The following is a 24,701-nucleotide window of genomic DNA, read 5'->3' as shown; positions in this document are numbered from 1 at the left end:
TCTTGTGCTTTCAGCTATTGTGCAGAAGATGGCAAAAGACAAATATGAAGAAGAATTACAGGTAATTGCACAACATATCTGTAATGAACATACAATGGCAAATAAAAGTATTTGAACCCCTTAGAATTGACTTTTTTTTTCAGTAATATGCCATCAAATGTGATCTGATCCTCACCTAATTCACAACAACAGACAAACACATTGGGTTTAGTTTACTAAAAGCAAATAGGCTGTTGCTTTTTGCAATTGCAAATGCTCCAGAACTTAGTAAATAAGGTAAAGCTTCCTTTTACAAAGAATACCCAATCACATGCAAGGGAAAAAAGCAGCATGTGCTTGCACTTGATTGGATGATGGAAGTCAGCAGAGCCTCTCCTCATTTATTAAGCTCTGGACTTGCAAACTGAAAAGTCTATCTGCCTTTATCATATCAACCTCTAAGTGCTGAAGCTGATAACACACAAACAATTCTAATTTCTTGTGTCTTTTTTGAACACACTCATTAATTATTGGAGGAAAAAGTAAGTGAACCCAATGACTAATTACTTCAACGAAAGCTAGTTGGAGTCAGCAGTTTACGCACCTGGAGTCCAATTAATGAAATGAGCTTGGAGGTGTGGTTTAATACACTCAAACATGTTAAAATTGCTGTTTATAAGAAGCCTCAGCTGATGTTACCCATGCCTCACAAAAAGCAGCTCTATGAAGACATACAATCAAGAGTAGCTGATCTGCATAAGGCTGGTAAGGGATACAAAGCAATCTCAAAATGTTTAGTCATCCATCAGTTGACAGAGAAATTTTCTATGAATGGAGACAGTTTATTAGTACGAGTAACAGCTAAAGGCTTGAAGACATCACTGGAACTGGAAACATTCATGTTCATTAGTCTACCATACGTAAGTCTTTGTGTAGGCAGGATCTCAATGGCAGAACACCATGGAAAATGCTGCTGCTCTCGAAAAAAACCTTTGCTGTGCGACTGAAGTTTGCCACGGAGTACTTTGGCAAACAGCAATACTACCGGGAAAATGTTTTGTGGACTGATGAAACAAAAGCTGCATTGCTTGGGAAGAATACTCAGCATACTGTATGTATGGTGCAAAAAGGCACAACCTACTAACACCCCAAAGATGAAGTATGGTGGAGAGAACATCATGATCTGGGTTTGCTTCCTTAAGGCCTGGACCACTTGCCATCATTGAGGGAAAAAATGAATTCCCAAGTTTACCAAAGGTGATTGTAGCACTTGCAGCAGAAACAATTGAGTACTGTCCGTGATACTTTTTTTATTTGCACTAACATACAATTTTCAGGACAAGCTTTTGGGGTATGTCTCCTTCAAGGTCCAAGCAGTACTGCTTGGACCTTGAAGAAGGGGACATACCCTGAAAACTTGTCCTGAAAATTGTACATTAGTGTAAATAAAAAGGTATCATGGACAGTACTCAATTGTTTCTGTCGCAAGTTTACCAAAATATCCTACAGGATAATGTCAGGGTGGCTGTTTGCCAGCTGAAGCTTAGTAGAAATTGGGTGATGCAGCAGGACAATGACCCTGAGCATCTAAGTAAATCCACCACAGACTGGCTTCAGAAAAAGAAAATGCGCCTTTTGGAGTGGCCCAGTCAGAGCTCTAACCTTAAACCCATGGAGATGCTGTGAAATGACCTCAAGAGATCCGTAAAGAGGAACGGTCAAATTCCTCATGAACGTTGTGCAGATCTGATCTAGAGCTACTAAAAACACTTGCTTGACGTCATTGCTGCCAAAGGAGGTTCAACCAGCTATTAACTCCAAGGGGTTCACTTACATTTTCTTCCAACGCTGTGAATGTTTAATGGGTGTGTTCAATAAAGATATGAGAAATTAGAATTGTTCGTGTGTTATCAGCTTAAGCACATTGTGTTTGTCTATTGTGGTGACTTACTGCGTATGAGGATCAGATTGTATGGCAAATTACTGCAGAAAACCAGTTAACTCCAAGGGGTTCAATTTTTCTTGTCACTGTAATTATTTTCTATTTTCAGATTCTAATGTAAAAGCTGTACAGACATGATCTGGCCATACATTAGTATAATTTCAAAAGCATGTTCATATGAAAATCTGAACATTCATACAAAAATTCTCAGTACATTCAATGACGATGAATGTCATTCTAAAGTACTTCAAAATTTCATTTGCTTTTAACAATCGATTTTGGAGTGAATAGACTTCCTGAATGAAAACCATATATGTTGGTAAAAATCTTCCATACTGCTCTTTCGAATTTCCTATTCACTGCAGTTGAAAATGAACGCCAATTTGACCCCACTAATGATTATAAAATCGAACAAATGTCCAGGAATATAGCTGCTACTGTATAGCTACTACTCAGTTATTCATTCTGGATAATATTAGCTGATATCTATGTATTTACAGGATAAATCATTATAGGAGATCATATCCATCTTGGTACAGTGTTACAATAAAGTTGGTATGGCATCCAGGCATCTCTGGATCCCTGAAAGTTATTTTATATTTTGTTATTGAGCATCCAGAGAGCCCTGAATACCTCCCATGGTGCTTTGCTGTACTGATTTTGACCAGCTCACAATTTATGCCCCTGCCTATATTATTGGCCATCAATCTGATGGGTGTTCTAACAGGTTCTTGTACAAGAGAAGGTTTCTGCCTAGTTAAAGACACCTAGGGTTGCTTGCAACTAGTAGGCAGAACTGACAGTCTGACGTAATGTGTAGAATAAATACATTAGGGACCACATTGTGAAAAAATATTACAGTGTTTTATAGAAAGATAGACCAATCTCTAGGAGGGAATGACCATGGGAAGGTTCTAGTTCTGCACTACATAATACTAATATTACTCAGAACAGAAACCCAACAATTGAACTGTTGTCAAGAAGTAAAAAGTCATTCTGACTCATTACATTGCACACTCATTGCACACATTGTAATTTTTATACTTACTGTATATGTGCTGAACATTAGTTTTGCAAACCTTGCCTTATATATATATATATTACCTTGAATTCATAGGACTCCTCAATAATGATCTCCAGTTTGGAATGCTCGCCCAGAATTGGTTTTCCCATCTCAGCAATCCGCTTTGCTTCTTCCTCCTCCGCAGACAGCTTCTTATCTTCCTCATCTAGTCACAGAGGGGACACACATTACAAGTGTGTCTGTGACATATTACGGGATGTAGGACACCCTTCATTTTACATAACATTGATAAAATTTTTCAAAAAACAAATGGTGACTGGCCTGGATGGTGAATGCTGTGAGACCTCAGACTAGGCTACAGTTTGGAAGTCAAACATGCATGAGGTTTATGTCCATGGGTAGCTTAAAACTCAACTCCAGATAGATAATAAAAAATTCAATAATGATGTTGTGTATTTTACATACAACTAGCATAAGTATCTCACTCTGTCTTGATATCAGCTTTCTGTCATTTCCAGCACAGCTGAATTTAAATTGTGAGGGGGAGGGGCACCACTAGGAGTCAATCAGGCTGTGCTGCATGCACATATGCAGACAAGGAGCACACTGACAGCAGGAGAGTGCCGAGTTTAGATACTCATTATTTTGTTACTGCCTTTTATTTGTCTAGCAGGCTGTGGATAAGAAGGTGCCACCACTAAATTCTCTAATTCAAAGAGAGATAGTGGTCTCACCCACCGGGTTGTGCCTTCTGGAAGAGGTGCATGAATCGAAAAAATGATTGAACAGAATTACAAATTCTTTGGTAGACAGTTCACATATAGAGCTGTGTTTAGCTGTTCTGGAGTTTAGCTTTAGGACCGAAAAGAAGGTCTCTGTATAATAACTGAGTGACACAATTCCAACAACAAAGGAGGCATTTGTGCGTCTGAGTATTGTGCAGTACAAGCAGAAATAATGGATAATGTGTCTGACAATCATAATGTGAAAGTGTTAATGGCAAACATTAACGAACAAGCATTTGCAACAAAATAAACCTTTTTCACTGATGTGCTCAGTTGCATTCTGATCTATTTTAAGAGTTGATACACGGCAAGGTTCTCCCTGTGCCTGTCATAATATTGTTTCTATCTCTTCTCACGGATCAATGGAAGGAGCTCAGTTTTCTGACCTGACGGAGGAAGAGCTTGCAAAAAAAATTTCAGCACAGCAAAAGGGTTTTTCTAGGATAAACTATAATATGACCAGTGCCTTTGGTCTCCTGCTGTGGATTCTCTTATCCAAGCCTGCTCAGGATCTTCAGAACTAGGACACCCTAAAGTGAATGTATAGCCAATTTTTTTTTGTGTGTGGAAAGTTTAATTTTATAATCTCATAATTGTTGATTTTATTGTTTTTATGATAAACAGTTAAACAAATACATTTTAGAGCATTATACAAACCATATTGTGCAAAATGGTTGCTGATGAGCAATACTCCACAGGGTAGTTGGAAAAGGCATAGTTAGGGTGAGATAAGTTTCTGGTGAAAGGAAGGATGAATAAGTATGGATCTTTGGAGGTTGCAGCATTTGGGCTCCTTGAGGTGCTTCCATCAGTCCACATTGAGTTGAAGGACACCCTGTCAAGTTTTTCTTGCTGTCTGTGTAAGGACTAGTTAGATTTACCCTCTACACTTGTCCTGGTGACCATGCCCACTAAGACAAAAGTGATGGGAAATCCAACATTTTAGAGTTGTCACCAGGGCAAGAGGTGAGGGCAAATCTTCCAATGGGACTGCTTCTTGTGATAAATATGACAAAAAAGGTTGGCTATACATAAACGTTAAGATGGCCATAGATATGGGATTGCATTCACTCAATCCAGCCAAAGGTGATCTCACATCTGGGCCACCACCAGAAAAACCCTGGCCTAGTACCCTGGGAGAGAGGAGATAGATTGGGCAGGTTGATGCTCAAGATAACTGGGAAAACAAGGGGAGAACAACGTTTTTAAAGTATTGTGCAAGGCTGGTGCGCCCTTTGTTTATGTTTTTCCAGTGTTCTTTTTGGGCTACCCCAGTCTTCAGGGGGCTGAAAAGTCTTGCTCAGTTTTTAAGTTGTCGAAGATCTAAAGTTCTCCATAGCTGGAACATCCACCTTGAGATTGTTCGTTTTGCTTGTCGCTTAAGATAAGCCAGTGCTGGGAGCTGACTGCGCATGTTTCCACATTTTCTAACCACCCTTCTTAATTGTGCTTTGTTTATATACATAAATATATTTAGGAAATAACAAGTCAATAGATACTGTATGCCTCTAGTAGTTGGATTGTCCACTCCGGATTGACTGTTAATATATGTCTGTGACCACTGTAACGTGTACCTGCAGCAAAACTGAAGATGTTAAATTGCCCTGTTCCATTCAACTGTATACCTGGTACTTCCAGGTGCCAACACATAGGGGGAGATTTACCAAAGCTAGTTCACTCAGATTCTAGCGCACTTGTGCATGGTAACCAATCAGCTTCTAACCTCAGCTTGTTCAATTAAGCTTTGGCAATGAACCTGGCAATGAACCTGGACGCTGATTGTTTTATGTGCAGAAGTGCACCTGATTTTGCACTCTCAAGCGTTAGTAAATAAACCCTATAGATTTATTTTATTTTGTGAGCCCCCAGCAACTCTAAGTCCTAAGGTGTTCTATTATGCTAATTACAGCCAGAACTTGGAAGGTCACCACGGATTTGCTTTAACAGCACTCTAAGGAACACCAGTGGTGATGTCTACAGGCTGCCAGAGCAATTATTAAGGTTCCTTCATTCCTGCTGTGTTTACAATGAATTTTATCTAATGGAGGATGCAGCAGGATGTGTGAAGCTTGGGAAAACACTCTTACGGCAGCAGGAGTTGAGCTCCAAGGTGGATGGGAACTGAGCTGGGAAAATATTGGTGCTGGTTTCCCACTCGGGAAAAGAAAGCCAGTGGCCAGCGAAACAAAAAAGCAAGGAAAGTTTCCTATATTGCTTTTTAGGGATTGGTGGTTGGGGATACCAGACTCTTCCCCACTGAGGGCTCAGCATTGCACCACAAAAATGCATAATTCGATTTGGGGGGAATTCACCTTTACTTATAATAAAAGACTTTTATTAACATTGACAATACCTTGGACAATTATACATTTATATTTGCATACTATAAAATTACTCTTCTTTCATTTCACAATACCCAATAAACAACTGCCCATAGCAAAAAACAGATTCTAGCTCTCATGTTTCTAACTGGAAAATAAAAGTTAAAGCTGAACTCCAACGATGATATAGTTTGTATACTTACAATGGTTTAGCTTTGCCCATGGTAAGTATGCATATGTGATACCTGATCAGGCTCTGTGGAAGCAGTAAACCACTCTAGTAGCCAGACCAATCTTCCAGGTGCTGTGCCAAGCATCTGCCCCTTTACATAGTAACAGCAATAGATCATTTACTTGGCATGCCCACCATTCAGAGAAAGCTATTCATTTTTCTCAATGAATGCAAAGCATTCTTTGAGTGGATGAGGTGGAGATTGTGATGTCACCACCCCTCCTATCCACCCCATCCAATCAGAGAATGCTTTGCATTCAGTGAGAAAAATGCAGGGTGAGTTCTAGATGGCGGCTGTGCCGAGTGAGTGACCTCTGTGGTTGATATGCAGAAGGGAAACCGCTCGGCATGACTCCCGGAAGATCACAACTATCACTGTAGTAACTGTGATTTACAGTCAGCTGACCAGGCATCACATATGCATACTTTCATTGGCCCAAGCTGGCCCAATGTAAGTATGCAAAATATGTCGTGGCTGGAGTTCATTTTTAAATAAGCACCACATTAGCTTCTATGTATGACCCCTTTATTGTTCTTGTCATCTAGATTTTATAAATTAGCCAGGTAGACTTTAAGATATAAGAAAGATAAGGAAAAGATCTTACCCTGATTGAGTAACAGAGCTGGAGAGACAGAGAAAGAAAAGTGAGTGAGCTGAGAGTAGTGAACGATTAATAGAATTCCACATTTCGCCCATCCACAGACATATAAGCCAATGACGTTTCTTGGAATAGTGACACTTACAGGATAACTGTACTTTTATGCAACCTAATTGCCTTCATTATCCTCTCCATTAGGTATAATGTGAATTTTCCAACAAACCTAACATTAGCCTCATCCAACTCTTCAGGGTAAAGCAGAGTAGTTGTTCTTTAAGGGGAAATTATAGCCTTTGTTGTGTTTTTTTAGATATGCATGTGAAATTGATAAATGTTAACACTCTTACCAATATGTGTCAATATATCAACATCCTTGTTTGTGAATATTAATTTTAAATATGTATGTAGATGGGGCTAGCCATATTTGCTCATGACATATGCATGCTCTACTTCTTGCCTGGTAGCGTTGCAAGCTGCAGTGCCTTTCTGTGACCATCTCTCAATGCAAGTCTACCATTCAACTGGATAATAATACTATGGGGCTGAGATGTCATTTCAGCAATTCTCGATCATGGGGCTGAGTGACTGTAATGAAATAAAAATCTATAATCAAATACAAATGTGTACTGCAAAAGTCAAATTTACATTAAAAAAATACTTTAGGCTAAACTTTATGGCATTTATGACAATATCATAGTTTTCATATGCTATAGACCAGCCTTTCTCAACCAGGGTGCCAGGCACCCTGGGGTGCCTTGAGGTTTCTTCAGGGGTGCCTTGGCAAAATGTCTAAAAACTGCCCAAAGCCAGCAGGTGGAACAAGCCTGCCTTTTAGTTACATGAAACCACAGGTTTTTATTGTGCACCATTATGACCTTCTAGCCACCGGCGTCCTGACAACCCGATGACATCACCAGTTGATAAGGAGGATGTCGGTTGCCTGCACAGCATCCTAGTTTGACCCTCCCCTGCCCCATTCCATCAGTGCTGGGGTCACATTAGTGATGAGCGATGGATAAAAACTGAGGGAGAAGAGAAACATTGGAATACTAGTCAGTACCAGTGTGTACAGTGTCTTGCTTTGGAAGAATAAATCACCTCTAATGTTGGATGTCGTGTCATGTGTGGATGTTGCTGCGTAATGTAAAACTATTAGAATAGTTTTTCACATTTTAGAATGGGGGTGCCCATTTAAAACTATGGACAGTCTAGAGGCACCCAATTTTAGAATAGGGTGCCTCAAGACTGTCCATAATGTTAAAGGGTGCCTCGAGACTGTCCATAATGTTAACGGGTGTAAAAGAGTAATAGAAATCCAACAGACCCAACAGTCATGACATGCATGCTGCTGATTCTGTGTAATTGAATCACTAATTGAAAGGGGCATGTTCAAAATAATAGCAGTGTGGAGTTCTATTAGTGAGGTCATTCATTCTTTGAAAAACAGGTGGCAATTATTGCCCCTATTTAAGGAAGAAAGGCAGCAAATGTTGTACATGCTGGTTACAGTGCATTTCTCTCTGAAATTCTGAGGAAAATGGGTCGTTCCAGACATTGTTCGGAAGAACAGCATACCTTGATTAAAAAGTTGATTGGAGAGGGGAAAACATATAAAGAAGTGCAGAAAATGATAGGCTGCTCCGCTAAAATGATCGCAAATGCTTTAAAATGGCAACCAAAACCTGAAAGATGTGGAAGAAAGCGAAAAACTACCATTCGAATGGATAGAAGAATAGCCAAAATGGCAAGGACTCAGCCAACAATCAGCTCCAGGAAGATCAAAGAAGGTCTAAAGTTACCTGTGAGTACTGTTACAATTAGAAGACGCCTATGTGAAGCCAAGCTATCTGCAAGAAGCCCCCGCAAAGTCCCACTGTTGAAAAAAAGACATGCTGAAGAGGTTAGAATTTGCCAAAGAGCACCTTGATTGGCCTAAAGAGAAATGGCACAACATTTTGTGGACTGATGAAAGTAAGATTATTCTTTTTGGGTCTAGTGGCCGGAGACAGTTTGTAAGACGACCCCCAAACACTGAATTCAAGCCACAGTACACTGAAGACAGTGAAGCATGGTGGTGCAAGCATCATGATATGGGGATGTTTCTCATACTACGGCGTTGGGCCTATTTATCGCATACCAGGGATCATGGATCAGTTTGAATACATCAGAATACTTGAAGAGGTTATGCTGCCTTATGCTGAAGAGGAAATGCTCTTGAAATGGGTGTTCCAACAAGACAACGACCCCAAACACACCAGTAAACGTGCAACATCTTGGTTCCAGACCAACAAGATTGACGTTATGGAGTGGCCAGCCCAATCCCCGGACTCCATGCAACACAGATGTACAGCAATTCTCAGAAACAGTGCTTATACAACTAAATATTCATTAAGTGATTCAAAGAAAATCAAAATCTTCAAACATTTTTCAGTTTATATAGTGAATGTTTGAGTTTGTAAAGAAGAATACAAACACTGCTATTTTTTTGAACAGTCTAATATTCACTTTTCTTCAATTTTTTTAGAGGAACAACACAAACTTGACATATTTTTCTTCATGTTTTGATTTGGAATAGAATGTGTAGTGTTCCCAATGCATTTGTGTGTATGGAAATAAACGCTATTAGAAGGATTTTGAGCTTTATTCACTCTTTTCAACACACTGCTATTATTTTGAACACCACTGTATATATATATAGATATATCTAATATCCAAGCACTAAAAAATAAAATGTCTATTAAGATGGGATGACATATTCACAGCAGCAAAGCAATCCTGCCATCTTCAGTACTTTCAATCGAACCCTTGGCTCAGAGCAATAATACATGGGATGATTTGTGATGTCTGAGGAAAGGAGAGATCCTCGGAGTCTGCAGCCATATGTATGCGAGGAAGAACATGCTGCCATTCCGGAACGTGACATCATTCCACTACATCCATCTAGATGTTCAAGCTATACTGTCTGTTACCTAGCAACTGTTTCAACCAGTGTTGCTGGGTTACCGGGCATCGGAGTGCCACAAGGTAACGCTATTTGGCAACAATTTACCATGGCCGGATTTTCCTCTGTTGGAGAGGATGCCTGTTGCTAGGCAAAAGTGTAATCGTCTGCGGGTTGCCAAGCAACAGAGTAACCACGGAAATCAATGCTTCCCATCCACTGGAGATGATGTGAGCTGTTTAAACCATTAACAAAGACTGCCACAGAATTCCTAATTGAAGAGACTATTTTTAGGGACTGGGATTAACCTCTTGGATGCCGAAGCCAGAAAGTGTTAATTTTGTCTCATATCGGATCTGTTTCACTTCAGCAGCACTTGTAGACGTAGTTGAAACTCAGTTAACCTCTTGACATTGAACGTAACCACTAACACCAAAACGTATAGGAAATCTGTCATGGGGGAGAAAGATGGGGGCTGCCATTGAGAAACTCTGCTCCTGAAAATGTTGCTTGGCTGGCTATCATATTGATCCAATGGCTCCAGCACTTTCTAAGTCTTACCCTCTGCTGTTTGGAGACTTGAGTAAAGCTGGGTATACACTAGTAGAATTGTGAACAAAAAATCTGTACAAATATTCTTAGGAAAATTTGTACAAAAATTCTCCAAACATTCAAATGTCGCTCGAAAGTATTTCAATATTTTGTTTCCTTTTAACGTTCAATTTTGGAATGAATGGACTTTACTGAATAAAAATCACATTCACTGCTAGAAATGTATACATTCGAGAATTTTTCCAACATGTTCCTTTGAATGTTCATAGTTTGTATGGCCCACACATGCTTGTATGCATGCCTGACAACGTCGGGGCATGGTCCTAAGGAGACGACGGATGGTGTCCTGGGGTGTTTACTCCCAGATCTGGACCAGGGTATCACTGAGCTCCTGGACAGACTGAGTTGCAACCTGGTGGTGTCGGATGGACCAAAACATGATATCCCAGAGATGTTCTATTGAATTTAGGTCAGGCGAGCATGGGGGCCATTCAATGGTATAAATTCCTTCAGCCTCCAGGAACTGCCTGCATACTCCCACCACACGAGGCCGGGCCGTGCACCAGGAGGAACCCAGGACCCACTGCACCAGCGTAGGGTCTGACAATGGGTCCAAGGATCTCATCCCGATACCTAATGGCAGTCAGGGTGTCATTGTCTAGCCTATTGAGGTCTGTGCATCCCTCCATGGATATCCCCTGCTCAGTAGTAACTTCCCGCTCTCCTGATCCACCGCACAATATAAACCCCCAACTCTGCAGATCCCCCACTCAGTAGTAACCCCAAGCTCTGCTGATCCTCTGGTTTGATGATTCTCCTCTCTCTCCAGTTTTTGCTCACCTCCCTCTACATTGCTCCCATGCTTCTCACCACATGTGACATCTGCTAGTTTCTCCTGCTGTGGTCCCCCAGCCCTGCTGATCCTTCACCACTCAGTTCTCTCTCTCCAGTCCCCACTCACCTTCCGCTATAGTGTTCCCACGTTGTGTACCATGTGTGCTGTCTGCTAGTTGCTCTGCTCCAGTTCCTACCCCACTTACCTTCCTGCTACTCCACGTTGCGCACCAGATGTGATGTCTGCACCAGACACTCCCAGAATTATTACACATGAACTGGAAGTAACTGCTGATGATATCTTTCTGGTTCACTTGTTGGTCTCCAAGTGCCTCCTGGTATATTTCATATCTCCAATACCTCCAAAACAAAGTGAAACTAAGTCTGAATAAAAGCCCCTCAAATTCTGCAGGTGCTGTTAGCAAGCTTTGTGATAGACCCCTATGGAGGCTTTGGAGATGCTCTGAAGCACCAGGAGAGTGACATGGGGTATAATTTGTGAAGCAAAGCAAATGCAACAGTGTGGATAAGACTGGAAGGCAACCATTATATTTAGTGAGGAGTTTTGATTGCTTTAAAAAAGCATGTCAAATGCCACATTTTGAAGCAAGTGTAAAGCCCTAAGGCTTTTTCTCTTAACACTGAATGTTAAGCTGGCCATAGATGTTTTGAATCTCAGCCAGTTGAGATTTGAACCATGTATAGGCAGGTAAATGTACCCAAGTTGATCAATCGATCAACTTGAGTACAACCAGCATGTCAGGTTTTACATGCGATTATTACTATTATAGCCACTAGCAGTAATCACTGTGTTCTCCCAGTGGGGACAGCTCCCCCTGCCGGAGTACACAATGGCTCCGAGAGAGGGATTCCCCTATCAACAGTGACTTTGGTGATGGGCTTGGGGGAGTCAAGCATTTTTATTTCCTGAAACCCGTGGATGCAGGAAAGAAAATCGCGCTGCCTATGGTTGGCTTTAGAGAATGTTACATTCGCCCTGTGAAAGGCAGAAAAATAGAAGCTGACATGAGATCTATGATTAAAATCCCCACTTTTCTAGATTTCAAATAGGTACATGTCTACAAATACAAAAAAAAATTCTCATGTGGTCTTGGTTCTCATTAGCCCCTAGATCACACCGTCTCTTGCTACAAGAAATGTAAACTGGGGTTTTTTGCTTTTTTTCAGGTCTGCAAATAATGTACTGTTTCAGTCAGACAGCCCCTGTCTAGTAGACTTGCAGTGAGATAAAAGGGTCAACAAAGCACATGTATTTTGCAGCACTACTTTGTATAATGGTATAATTGTAATATAGTACTTGCAACTTGGGATGCCAACAGCGGAGTTTAAGCTTCTTTGGGATTTTTGGCAGAATTATTTAGGCCAACCTGTTTGCAAGCTCATGTCATAACAATTTATCCCATAGAAGATAAAGCCAGACATCTAAGGTTTGACATATTCATGTATTACTTATTAATTCTTTGGTGATAAACAGTAATCCAAATTTCCTGTTGTATACCGTTTGCTAAAATGTTTATGATTTTATATGATTTTGTATTGACACTTCTTTCTGAGTCTGGTGTTATATGATTTGCCTAGAAAGGAAGCCTTTTCCTAAAAAAGGTCTACAGACGTTCCTGAATGTGGTAATCTTCCATTGCTGTAGAGGGCACTGTGCATTAGTGGAGGACTGATCAAGTTAGTGTGAACTTCAGCAGCCAATTTGTTACACGGGAGCCCCATGTGTGCAGCGATAGCTGTCACATGAGCACAAACTGAAAAAGTAGGTGGGGTTAGAAAGACACGGCAAGTGAAGAAGCATGCAAAAGTGCAAGGAAACATAATTCAAAGGTTACTTAAGAAAAAAAAAATAAGAACGCACATCAAATCTACTACACATAGAAAAGGTGAAAAAAATTGAACATAGACTTTAAAGTGTCAATCCACAGAAAATGGAGATGACAGTTTATATATGATGCTGAACAGTTAAGCTGTATATACACATTACAATTTAATTTTACAATCAGTTAAACTCCAGGATTAAAAAAAAAATCTACCCTTGGAGTAAAGTCCCCAGCACCCTATTTAGGGGAAGAGAAATATGGCCCTCTGGGTTGCATGCTGATGTCATCAAGTACAACGCAGGACCAATAGTTCTGAATTGTAGGTGAGGTCTGTGCGAGGGGAGGAAGAGGCTGTCCACTGCAAGTGTAGCTTTTTTTAAATCCTGGAGTTCAGCATTAAATCTCAAAACAGCTATGTACTGTGAGGGCCTGCCTGATTGGATCCACACTGAATGTATGGGAGGCTCTCAAATCACATATTTCAGTAAATCTTAGGATAATTGTGCAGATTGCAATATGTATGGCCAGCTTACATCTCACGGAGACTTTGGTGGCGAGACCTCTGTGCTTGAGTTCCACAATCAGCCCACTTGCAGCTGTTTTTTATATTAGAGAATATGTAGCAATGGGTGTGGTATTGTTACTGATGCAGCAGAAGAAGTAAGACTCAAAGCTTGGCAAAAATATAGTGAGGAAAACTGAATTTCCAAAGAGAAGTATCTCAGACCACCAGAGTCTTCTAACAACTCAAATATCACCTTGAATTGAATTGATCCTTTATTAAAGTGAATATCTAACCAAAACTTTTTTTTTATGTTTGAAAAGATTGGACATAGTTGTGCATACTCTCCTTTTTAATCGCTGTCAGTATCTTTGCTGAGAAGATTTTCCCTTATTTTTTAGACCAATAGCCTCCAAACTGTGGGTAGGATGCAGTCCTTTGCTCTTGAGGCACTATTCCTCATACTGACACCAATGATACCTTTCACTAACACCAACGATGGGACACTATTCCTTCTATGGACACCGATGATGGGGCACCATTCCTCCCACTGACACCAATGATGGGGCACTATTCCTTCCATTGACACCAATGATGGGATATTATTCCTCCAACTGACTCCAATGATGGGGCACTATTCCTTCCACTGACACCAATGATGGGATACTATTCCTCCCACTGACACCCAAGATGTGGCACTATTCCTCTCACTGATGTCAATGACTGGGCACCATTGCTTCCACTGATACCAATGATGGGACATTATTCTTTTCACTGACACCAATGATGGGACACTATTCCTTCCACTAACACCAATGATGGGACACTAATCCTCCCACTGACATCATTGATGGGGCACTATCCCTCCCACTGACCTCAATGATGGGGCAGTATTCTTCCCACTGACATTAATGACTAGGCACTATTCCTTCCACTGACACCAGTGATGGGACACTATTTCTTCCACTGACACCAATGATGGGGCACTGTTCCTCCCACTGACACCAATGGTGGGGCAATATTCCTTCCACCGTCGCCAATGATGAGGCACTATTCCTCCCACTGACACCCAAGATGTGGCACTATTCCTCTCACTGATGTCAATGATTGGGCACCATTCCTTCCACTGACACCAATGATGGGACATTATTCCTTTCACTGACACCAATGATGGGACACTATTCCTTCCACTAACACCAATGATGGGACACTAATCCTCCCACTGACATCATTGATGGGGCTTGAGCCATTGTCTCAGTGATGCTGGGAAAATTTCTACTCTCACTAGCCACAGTCTGGGCCCCCTAAAGTCTAAAGGACAGTAAGAATGTTTGGAGATCCCTGACTGTGTCAATAGTGTGGTCACCAGATAGGCATTGGGTAGAAGCTTCCCCAACAAAAGATAGACAGCAATAGAAATCTGATAGGTATTAATTATCTCCCATTCTGTCCAACTCTAAAAAGAAGTTTTAGCCGGATCCCACTTGTAATAAGTCAGAACATGTAACCTTCCATGGTACCTGATATCCCTCGTTTCATCCATCGGGGCTCCTCTAGGACCACAAAGAAATTCTCTTGTTTCTCGTATTCCTCATCATCAACAATCTTCACTTGCAGGGTTTTACTAGGAAGAGAAAAAAACATGTCTTGTATGAATGACAGCGCTTCTATAAAATATTAAATAGCATTTCATGTACCCTACAAGTGGCATATGACAGACAGCAGATATAGAATGGTTGTATTACTTCGTGTCACTAAAATTCAAAAGCAGCAGACCAAAACTAGCGGTGCAGAAGTGGCGTGTGGCTCTCAGGTCCCTTTGATGTGGCTCCACGAAGCCTCTTGACAGATTCTCAGCACCTGTCTGTCTTGCTTCCCATATCCATTAACCCATTTTACCATGTTAGCTGCTGGCAGAAGTAGAAAAATGTGGTGCTCAGTCATATGTGGAGTGCACCATACTTGGCCTTCAAAGGGACCTGTGTAAGATTGGCTACTGATTTTACTATCTGATTTTGCAACCGCCTTTAGATTTTCCTACAGCTATGCATATCTCCCATCTGTTCCTGATTTCGAGAGACTGTCCCTGATTTGGAACAAAGTCCCTCTGTCCCTCTTTCCTCCTCATTTGTCCCTCATTTTGGTCTGATCTATATAGGTGTATATAAAATGTACTATTTATCTTTCAAGAAGTGTTTCCCAGTTCTAAACCTTTCATCCATTTTTTAAATTGCTGTATTTGTAAATTTCAAAACCCAGCATAAAGGAATAGTAGTGGTAAAAAAAAGTACTTTTGGGTTTAACTAATCAATTTTTTTGGGTTGTTTAATTCTCCGTTTGTGGCAGGGGTGTGTGTCCTATGCCTGCATACATTTGCTAATAGGTGTCCCTCGTTCCTATCTCAAAATGTTGGGAGGTATGGCTATGTAGTGCAAGGGCTTACTTGATTGGATTTGAACAGAATGGACTGTTTAAATAGGCTCTTGTGCTATGTATCTGGTGGGAAATCAACCAGATTCTAAAATGTTTGTCAAGATTTATGCTTTAAAGCCCAACTCTGGGAAACATGACAATGAATTGCTCATTTAGGTCTTGGGGACACATTGAAGAGGATTAGTTTACCCAATCCTTCATTCCTCTTTGCGGCTAGACCAGTCCCTGCGGTGTCTTCTCCAGTGGTCCAAGATCCTGACGTCATCAAGATAAGTCCATAACCTTGCATTACGTGATGAAGTTAAGAGACAGTCCACTGTCAGAGCATGGGGAACGAAAGATCAGGTAAGTAAAAGCACTATTTTGCTCCCCTAGACTAATTGATCAATTAACACTTGCTGTGTTGGTGCAGCCCCACTGCAAGTTTCCTGAAGTTGGGTTTAAATCAGTCCCTTTGTCCCTCCTTAAATCCTAGGCCAATGCTGTGCACATAGTCTCGACTTTTCTCCAAGTCAAGATTTAGTTTCTCTCCCTCTAAGTGTTAATCTCATGTATGGTGGCCATGCACATGGTAAATATTCTAGCAAAGGTAGACACTTTTAATCAGCTATTGATCATAAAAACAATGCAATCGGTTAAGGCAAACAACCGCTAACAGTTTATATATTGATATTCCAATTTGTATGGCAGGGAAGGTGGTGGCCGCCTTCATCTATTTGCATGCAATCAAATCTGTTTGGAAATGGTTCACACTGCTAAAATATTGATCATATAATAGATCTTGGCAAAATTAGTTTGGAGAATATATCTTCAGCTATTAAAGTGCAATGTCTGCCTTTCAACAGGGGAACACACATACAGTATAGAGGCACCTGGTGTGACGGATTTGTCCAGTGCATGGAAATCCAAAGGTCCCCTCAGGCTGATACTGTTCTCTAAGGGAACCAGGAACTATTTCCTTTATGAATACAGAATGTGGTGCCAGTAGATAGGGCCGTGGATAAGGGGGTACCACTGATCCTCCTGCATGGGGCTCAGACCAGCAAGGGGGCCCAGGCAGTTGGGGGGGTAGGGGGACAATTACTGGAACCTATCCCCTGTATGGCTCTCTCTGCAACAGTTGAAAGCTGGCTTCTTCTCTTCTCTCTCCCACTCGCTTTCAGATGCTGCAGAGAGAACTATACAGGGGATCTGTTCCAGTAATTGCCCCCTCCAGCCAGAACCATCACTTTCCCTGTGCACCATACATTTCCCCCCTGCAGTTCTGCCGGCTTCCCTCCTCTCCTTCCCACTGGTAGCTGCAAGCACGCAATAGGATCCTTCAGGATGGAGAGTGGGGGAAGGGTTCAGTAAAAATGTCATATTTACCAACCCCTTCCTTTCCTGAATGAACACAACGAGCAATTGGTGCTGATCACTCACTGTGTTCATTCATACTTGAAGCATAGTAAACTGTTAGTAGATGTGGTTCCTTTAGGGACAGTATCAGCCTAAGTGGTCCCTCGGATCTCCATGCACTGGACAAATCCATCACTCCAAATGCTTTTATATGTGCGTTTTCCTGGTAAATGGTTAATTTTACATGTGAATGGCTAGAAATATAGTGTATTGGTTTTGCCAAAATCTATAACATGAGATTGTTAAATGTGTTTGATGAAAATCAGCATATGTAAGTTTGTTTTTGAAGAATACTGTATAACAATGGTGCTGCAATGGGGTTTTTTTCACAAAAATTGTGAATGTCAAAGAATATTTCATGTTGGAAGTAAAATATTGTAATATTTATTATTGAAGGGTTGCATATCACACATTTCCCTCCTCTTTTTCTATATATTAGGTTCTTAAACTAACTATTCAAGTGCAATGTCCGCCTTTCAACAGGGGATATATTGGCATGCAACAAGTAAATCTCCTGGATCTCCTCTAGTTTTCTATGTTTTTTTTCTTGTATGTAAAAGATCTCACAGAAGCCTCTCTGGCCTGCTTATGGCTTATTGGTTATGCAGCAATTCTTGAACTAACAGGAGGATAAAGTGGTTGTAAACCCTTACATATATCTAGTAAAGTAACTAGCCTCAAGTGATAGACAGAGATAAAACAAATCCTCTAACATAATTTGTACCTGTTTATCTGCATCATCTCTTCTCTACAGCCATTCAAAATACATAATTTATACAGCTTGTCTGAGCTTTCTGAAAGAAAGGGGTAGGAAACTTTAGTTGCATTCTGCAGAGCTCAGTGAGAAGAACCCTGAGAGCTGATTGGACAGCACACGGGAACAGAGCTGAGACTGTCAATCACAGGCTGTGTGCTGGAGCTCTTCTCCATCACCTTTTTACCGACTGGTGTCAGTAAAATTTGTCAGAAGTGACTCATGCTGATAGCAGAGGAACGAGGCAGCAGAGAACTGGAGAATGCAAAATCTGGTATAGCTCTCCATAGAAACCAATCAGCTTCCAGGTTTTATTTCCAAAGCTTCATTGAATAGGCTGCAGTTAGAAGCTGATTGGCTGCCATGCACAGCTGCACCAGATTCTGAGTGCTCCAGTTTTAGTAAATCTCCCTCTTACCACTCTGGATAGAGACAAGTACACACTATAGAAGGATATGTTTTGTTCATATTTCATGCCTGAGGTTGACAACCACTTTAAGTCTTTATCTGTGGTAGTTTTAACACTGAAAGGTCATTTGTATTTGGTTGCTGTGGATCACTGTACTTTTCCCATTACTCTTTGTCCCCACCATTTAAAGAATTGAGATTGCTTTAACTGTAACTAAAGTTTCAGTGAAGTTATGTGTATTGTGATGTCCGTCCCTCCAACCAAATCTCATACTTACATGTACCTGATCCACCAGGATTTTCACTGGGTATGCTTGGTACCATATATCCTCTTTTTTTAAATCTTAAGTGTTAGGTTCAGTAACTCCTACAAATGTGTGCAGCAATCTCCCTACCACCCTATGGAGAGTATGTCCGTCATCAGGACAAGCTATAGGCAGCTAAAGGGCTCATGCACATGGTTGCCTGTGGCTGTATAACATAAAATTCAGGTGTATTTCTCCACCAGGGAGCTACGGTTGCTTCGTACAGCTGCTCTTGGACATCAATGGATGTACATGGCCGTATCAAAGAATAGAACAGAATACAACTGAAATAATAGAGTAAAAACCGAAGAAAACAGAATAGAAAATAAAGGCATAGAAAAGAATAGAATCCATTAGAATAGTACAGAAAAGATTAGAGAAGAAAATCTAATTAGAGTAGAATAGAAAAGATTGCAAAAGATTAGAATAGAAAATCAAAGAACAGAATGGAAAAGAATAGCATCAGTTAGAATAGAATAGAAAAAATAGAATAGAAAAAAAAGATTAGAATAGAATATAAAATAATAGAGTAAAAACAGAGCAAAACAGAACAGAAAATAAAGGAATAGAATAGAATCAATAAGAATAGAATATAAAATATTAGCAAAATCAAAGAATAGAATAGTATAGAACAGAGAATCAAAGAAAAGAATAGAAAAATAGAATAGAATAAAATAGAATATAACTACCTTCTGAAATTCAAATTTTGAATAGAATGATTTTGAATTCAAACAGAATACATTAGAATAGAATATAAAATAAAATAAAAGAATAGAATAGATTAGAAAAGACTAAAATACTTTACAAAAAATTGTGAGCTGCGCTACAGCGACGTGAGTAGTGTTCAACAAAGGCAGTGTGAAAATTTTGCTGAAATAGAAATTTCCAATATGGTCATGCAACTCTTCATATAGCCCATAGACCATCAAAAACACATATAAATTGTGGATTATGGATTATTACGTTAGAATTATTATCAAATCTGTTAGAATTATTTTCGAATGCGTTAAAATTATTTTTGATTACATTGGAAATTTCCAATTCAGTTGAATTCGATTAAACAAAATAATTCCGGAAAACGTATTAAACAAATTTAGCTGATCGAACGAAACAAAATTATTCAAATAACGAATCAACACAAATCGAACAAAAGGAATTTTTTCATCTTGCACATGTCTAGCTAGAATGGCTTTCTATTTAGTGATACGGTATGTTTCCCTCTCCTTGCGGAGTCTATTGGATGAGAATTCCATATCCTTAACTGGCCATTTACAGAAAAGTCCTTTATTCCCAAGGCTGGGATGAAAGGCGCTCCATTTCTTCTTAATAACTGACATTATAAACTCCTTTCCTTCAGAATCCGGCCAGTTCTATCCACTATAATAAGGAGGCAAGGTTGCGAAGATTGGTGTACAGAAGGAGAGACTAGGAAAGAAGGGAGGGGTAAGACATGGTTGGCAAACTGTATGGAAATGTACGAGTGTGTCCAGGGAGTTTGCTGATAATGAAAATCTTTCCCGGCACCCATAGGCAAGAAGCAGAAAATGATTGGGGGTTGTAGGGAAATACAGTATGCCAATGAATAATTTAAACCCCAGATTCATGGACTGCTGTCCCCCGGGGTCACTGAAACACTGTTTCAAAAGCTTGGCTTTCTGTTCTTATAATAGGCCCATTACGGCAGCAGAGCCCAGGAAAGTCTCTCCCTGGAGAGGTAGGGGAGGGAGCACACAGGGTCCTGATATTCGCAGCTGCTCTTTTGAACCTGGTCTCCAAATTCTGCACCAAAGCCACAATTCTGGAATTAAAAGAAAATGTTGTGTTCGGACATTCCTTTAACCGCTTTCCTGCCGCCCTATAGCAGAACTACTGCTACAGGGCGGCAGGGCTGCGCAAAATCACACACATATATGTGTGATTTTGCATTTCCGGATAGAGGGTTCACGCACGCACCCTACCCGCGTTGACATTGGCAGCCTCAGCTGTCAATCACTGGGTCCTGGCCGGTGATTCCCTGCCAGCAACCGGCACTTGCCAAGTATCACTGACAGGGGAGAGACCTGTATGTAAACAATACAGATCTCTCCCGTCAGCTCCAGCACATTGCTTCATATTAAAAGATAATGTTGTGTTCGGACAGTCCTTTAACCGCTTTCCCGCCACCCTATAGCAGAACTACTGCTACAGGGTGGCAGGGCTGCGCAAAATCACGTACATATACGTGATTTCGCATTTCCGGGTAGGGGGCCTGCGCACGCCCCCTACCCGCGCCGCCATTGGCGGCCACGGCTGTTGATCACCGGCTTCCGGCCAGTGATTCCCTGCCAGCACCCGACGATCTCCGAGTATCACTGATGTGGGAGAGACCTGTGTGTAAACAATACAGATCTCTCCCATCAGCTCCTGCACACTGCTTTGTATTGCTCTGCATAGCAGAGCAGGGGCAGACTGACCATTTGGGCACCAGGGTCAATAGGGGGCCCCATGAGATGCCCCTAGTTCCTTTCATAGGCTTTTTTTGGTGTGGTTTGAGTGCGGATAAGGACACAGGGGCCTCATGATCCCCTATTGCCCGGGAGCCACATGAGTTGTCAGTCCGCCTCTGTAGCAGAGCAATACAAAGCAGCATGCTTACACAGTAAAACAGCACACGGCACACAGTTAACCCTTTGATCACCCCAGATGTTAACCCCTTCCTGCCCCGTGTCATTAGTACAGTGTCAGTGCTTTTTATTAGCACTGGGGATGTCAGTGACAGTTAGTCAGTTTCCCCCCCCCAGTGTTAGAATGCCCGTTGCAGTCCCACAATAAGTCACTGATTGGCGCCATTACTAGTATAAAAAAAAATCCCAGTATATATACCCCCATTTGTAGACGCTATAACTTTCACAAATACCAAATAATTTTACATGTTTTGGGATCTTGTTAAGCAAAGACATGTAGCAGAATACATTTTGGCCTAAATTTATGACAAAATTAGATGTTTAAAATTTTTTTACTGGACATATTTTTTAGCAAAAAGTCAAAAATATTGTTTTCTTTCTCAAAATTGTCAGTCTTTTTTTGTTTATAGCTCAAAAAATAAAGTACCACCTAAAGAAAGCTCCATTTGTGGGGAAAAAAAGGACATACATTTCATTTGGGTGCAGCGTTGCATGACAGCGCAATTGTCAGTTAAAATAACGCAGTGCCGTATAGCAAAAATGACCTGTTTGGAAGGGGGGTAAATCCTCTGGAGAAGTGGTTAAAAGACAGGAAGGGGGAATTAAATCTCCCCACCTCTCTCCAACAATGTAACCGGACTTTATTGGCACACCATGAGACCACAATTTAAAAAAAAAGTTATTACAAAATTATTCAAATATATCAACGTCAATATGACACACAAAACCTCAGGGAGACTATCTCTGGGTGGTAAAACACATATATACTACTATATATCCAGTGGATTGGAGCAGTACACTTGTGGCTCCCTACTTCATTCCTTCTACTTAGTGAAAGGAGGGAAAGATCAGCAGGATCACTCGAAGATTTTCAAGTAAGTTGGAAAACGTCTGTCAGAGGAGTTGCAACCATAAACAACCCCTTCTTCACCCAAAAAGATTAGGCATCTAATCAGAAGACCAATTGGGTGGGTTATGGCCCACTTAAAGTAGTATTAAACCCTCAGTGGTTTTTACTTTAATACACTGATCCCCCCTTACTCACACGCAAAGATAAACATATGTGAGGGTCCCACACAGGGCTGCTGTTAGAAACCATGGGACCCCATAAAGCCAACCTGACAGGCACCCCTTCAAAAACAAACAAAAAAACACAGTTTACTATGCTTCCGTTATGAATGAACACAATGGGTAATCAGTGTCGATCACTCAATTGTGTTCATTCAGGAAAGGAAGGGGCTGGTTAATATGACATATTTATTGGACCCGTCCCCCACTCTCCATCCTGGAGTATCCTATTGTGTGCTTGCAGCTGCCAGTGGAGTGGAGAGAAGGGAAGCCGGCCTTGTGGGGGCCTAGGCAGCTGGGTGAATCAGATGTGCACATGGAGGGTGGTTGGCATGGTGGGCGGGGGAGGGCAATTACTGGAACCGATCCCCTGTATGGCTCTCTCTGCACTAGCTGAAAACCAGCGGGAGGGACAGGAGAAGAATCCAGTTTTCAGATGCTGAAGAGAGAGCCATACAGGGCATCGGCTTCAGTAATTGCCCCCCCATCATACCGATCACCCTCTCTGCCCACATCTGATACACCTAGCTCCCTGGGCTCCCCTGCTGGCCTGAGCCCCATACAGGAGGACTGGTGGTACCCCCTTATCCACGGCCCTGCCCACACGCATATGTAAATGGCGATCACACTACACATGAGGTATTGCCAGGAACATCAGAGCGAGAGCAATAATTCTAGTGTCACACCTCCTGTGTAACTCTAAACTGGTAACCTGCAAAGCCTTTTCAGAGCCGCTATCTATTGAGATTTTTAGGTACCATTCTACGGGCGGACACAGTTTTAAAGTGTGACATGTTTGGTATCTCTTTAGTCTAGCTTAACATCATCTTTTATATTTTACAAAACAATTGGGTATTATATTGTGTTTTTTGCACATTCAATAAAATTCAATAAAGTGTATTTTTTCAAAACAATTTGCATTTGAAAAAACACTGCGCAAATATCATGTGGTATAAAATATACAACACCCACCATTTTATTCTCTAGGGGTCTCTGCCAGGGGTGGACTGACAACTCATGGGGCCCCCGGGCAATAGGGGATCATGGGGCCCCTGTGTCCTTGCCCAAACTCAAAAAAGCCTATGAAGGTACCAGGGGCATCTCATGGGGCCCTCTACTGACCCTGGGCCCTCGGGCAGTGCCCGAGTTTCCAAATGGAGTTTCCAAATGGTCAGTCCGCCCCTGGTCTCTGCTTAACACCTGCAATCTGCTATAGGCGGGTGGGACACTCCTCCTTCTGAGTGGGCATTATATGATGTCCTGTCAGAAGGTGACGCTCACGCGGCCACGGCGCTGAGCGGCGGTGCTATCTGTCACCGGCTGTGTCCATGGGACACAGCCGTAGACAGATCACTACACTGGCCCGTTGCTAGTGTCATGTGACCACTGTGACCAATCACAGCAGATCACATAACAATTGTATGCAATGGATGTCTTCCTTTCATGCCATCCATTATATACAATTGTGTTGTTAGCTGTGATTGGTCAAAGAAGTCACATGATACAGACAGGGCCATTCATAGCCCATCTGTATCATGTGATGAGCTTTGCTCAATCACAGCTAATCACAACAAAAGACTGAATGAATCACTTTTATTCAGTAACAATGGTTGCAAATATCAATGAAATACATCGGTAATAGCAATCCTAATGTGTAATGAAAAAAAAAAATCCTGATCACTTGCCCAGAGTAGTTCAATGTTACTATGGTATCATTGTATTACTCTGGTCACAGTGTTTTGAAAAAAGAAACAGTAAAAAAAAAGAAAAAATGTAACACAAAAGAAAAAAAATTTAAAAAATAAAAATTAAATTATTATAAATTACTGTCACCAGTTAGTGTCCCTGATCACTGCCACGCCAACTATATAATAACGCTGTACTGAACTGGTGACAATATGTAAAGAAAAAAAATATTTGTGAATTTTTTTCTTAATTTCTTAATTTTCCAAAAAATTGTAACAAAAAATTACAACTTCAAAAAACTCACCATGCCTCTTATCAAGGACTGTCTATTGTCCAAAAATGGGTCATTTCGGGGGTATTTGTACTGCCCTGGCGTTTCAGGCCTCAAGAAATGAGATTGGCCGTCAGTACATTGATAGATTGTCAGATAT

General features: G+C 41.1%; 1 protein-coding gene across 2 annotated transcripts in view; it reads right to left on the bottom strand.

Moving 5' to 3' along the window:
• Nucleotides 1–24,701, bottom strand: part of SLC8A2 (solute carrier family 8 member A2) — a 298,189-nt gene that overhangs the window by 45,215 nt on the left and 228,273 nt on the right. The window contains exons 3-5 of one of the 2 annotated variants that reach the window (XM_089684240.1): nt 15,076–15,179; nt 6,889–6,906; nt 3,026–3,150 (exon numbers count right to left, since the gene is read on the bottom strand). In XM_089684240.1, the coding sequence (XP_089540366.1) occupies nt 3,026–3,150; nt 6,889–6,906; nt 15,076–15,179 (247 nt within the window). The remainder of the gene's footprint in view (nt 1–3,025; nt 3,151–6,888; nt 6,907–15,075; nt 15,180–24,701) is intronic. The other variant, XM_089684241.1, reaches the window with a different exon arrangement.

This window comes from Staurois parvus, unplaced genomic scaffold (genome assembly GCF_062004578.1).
Source record: "Staurois parvus isolate SC_StPar_1 unplaced genomic scaffold, SC_StPar_1.0 ptg000340l, whole genome shotgun sequence".
Taxonomy (NCBI): Eukaryota; Metazoa; Chordata; class Amphibia; order Anura; family Ranidae; genus Staurois; species Staurois parvus.
The sequence above is the reverse complement of the archived record's forward strand: the minus strand, read 5'-3'. Positions and strand labels throughout refer to the sequence as shown.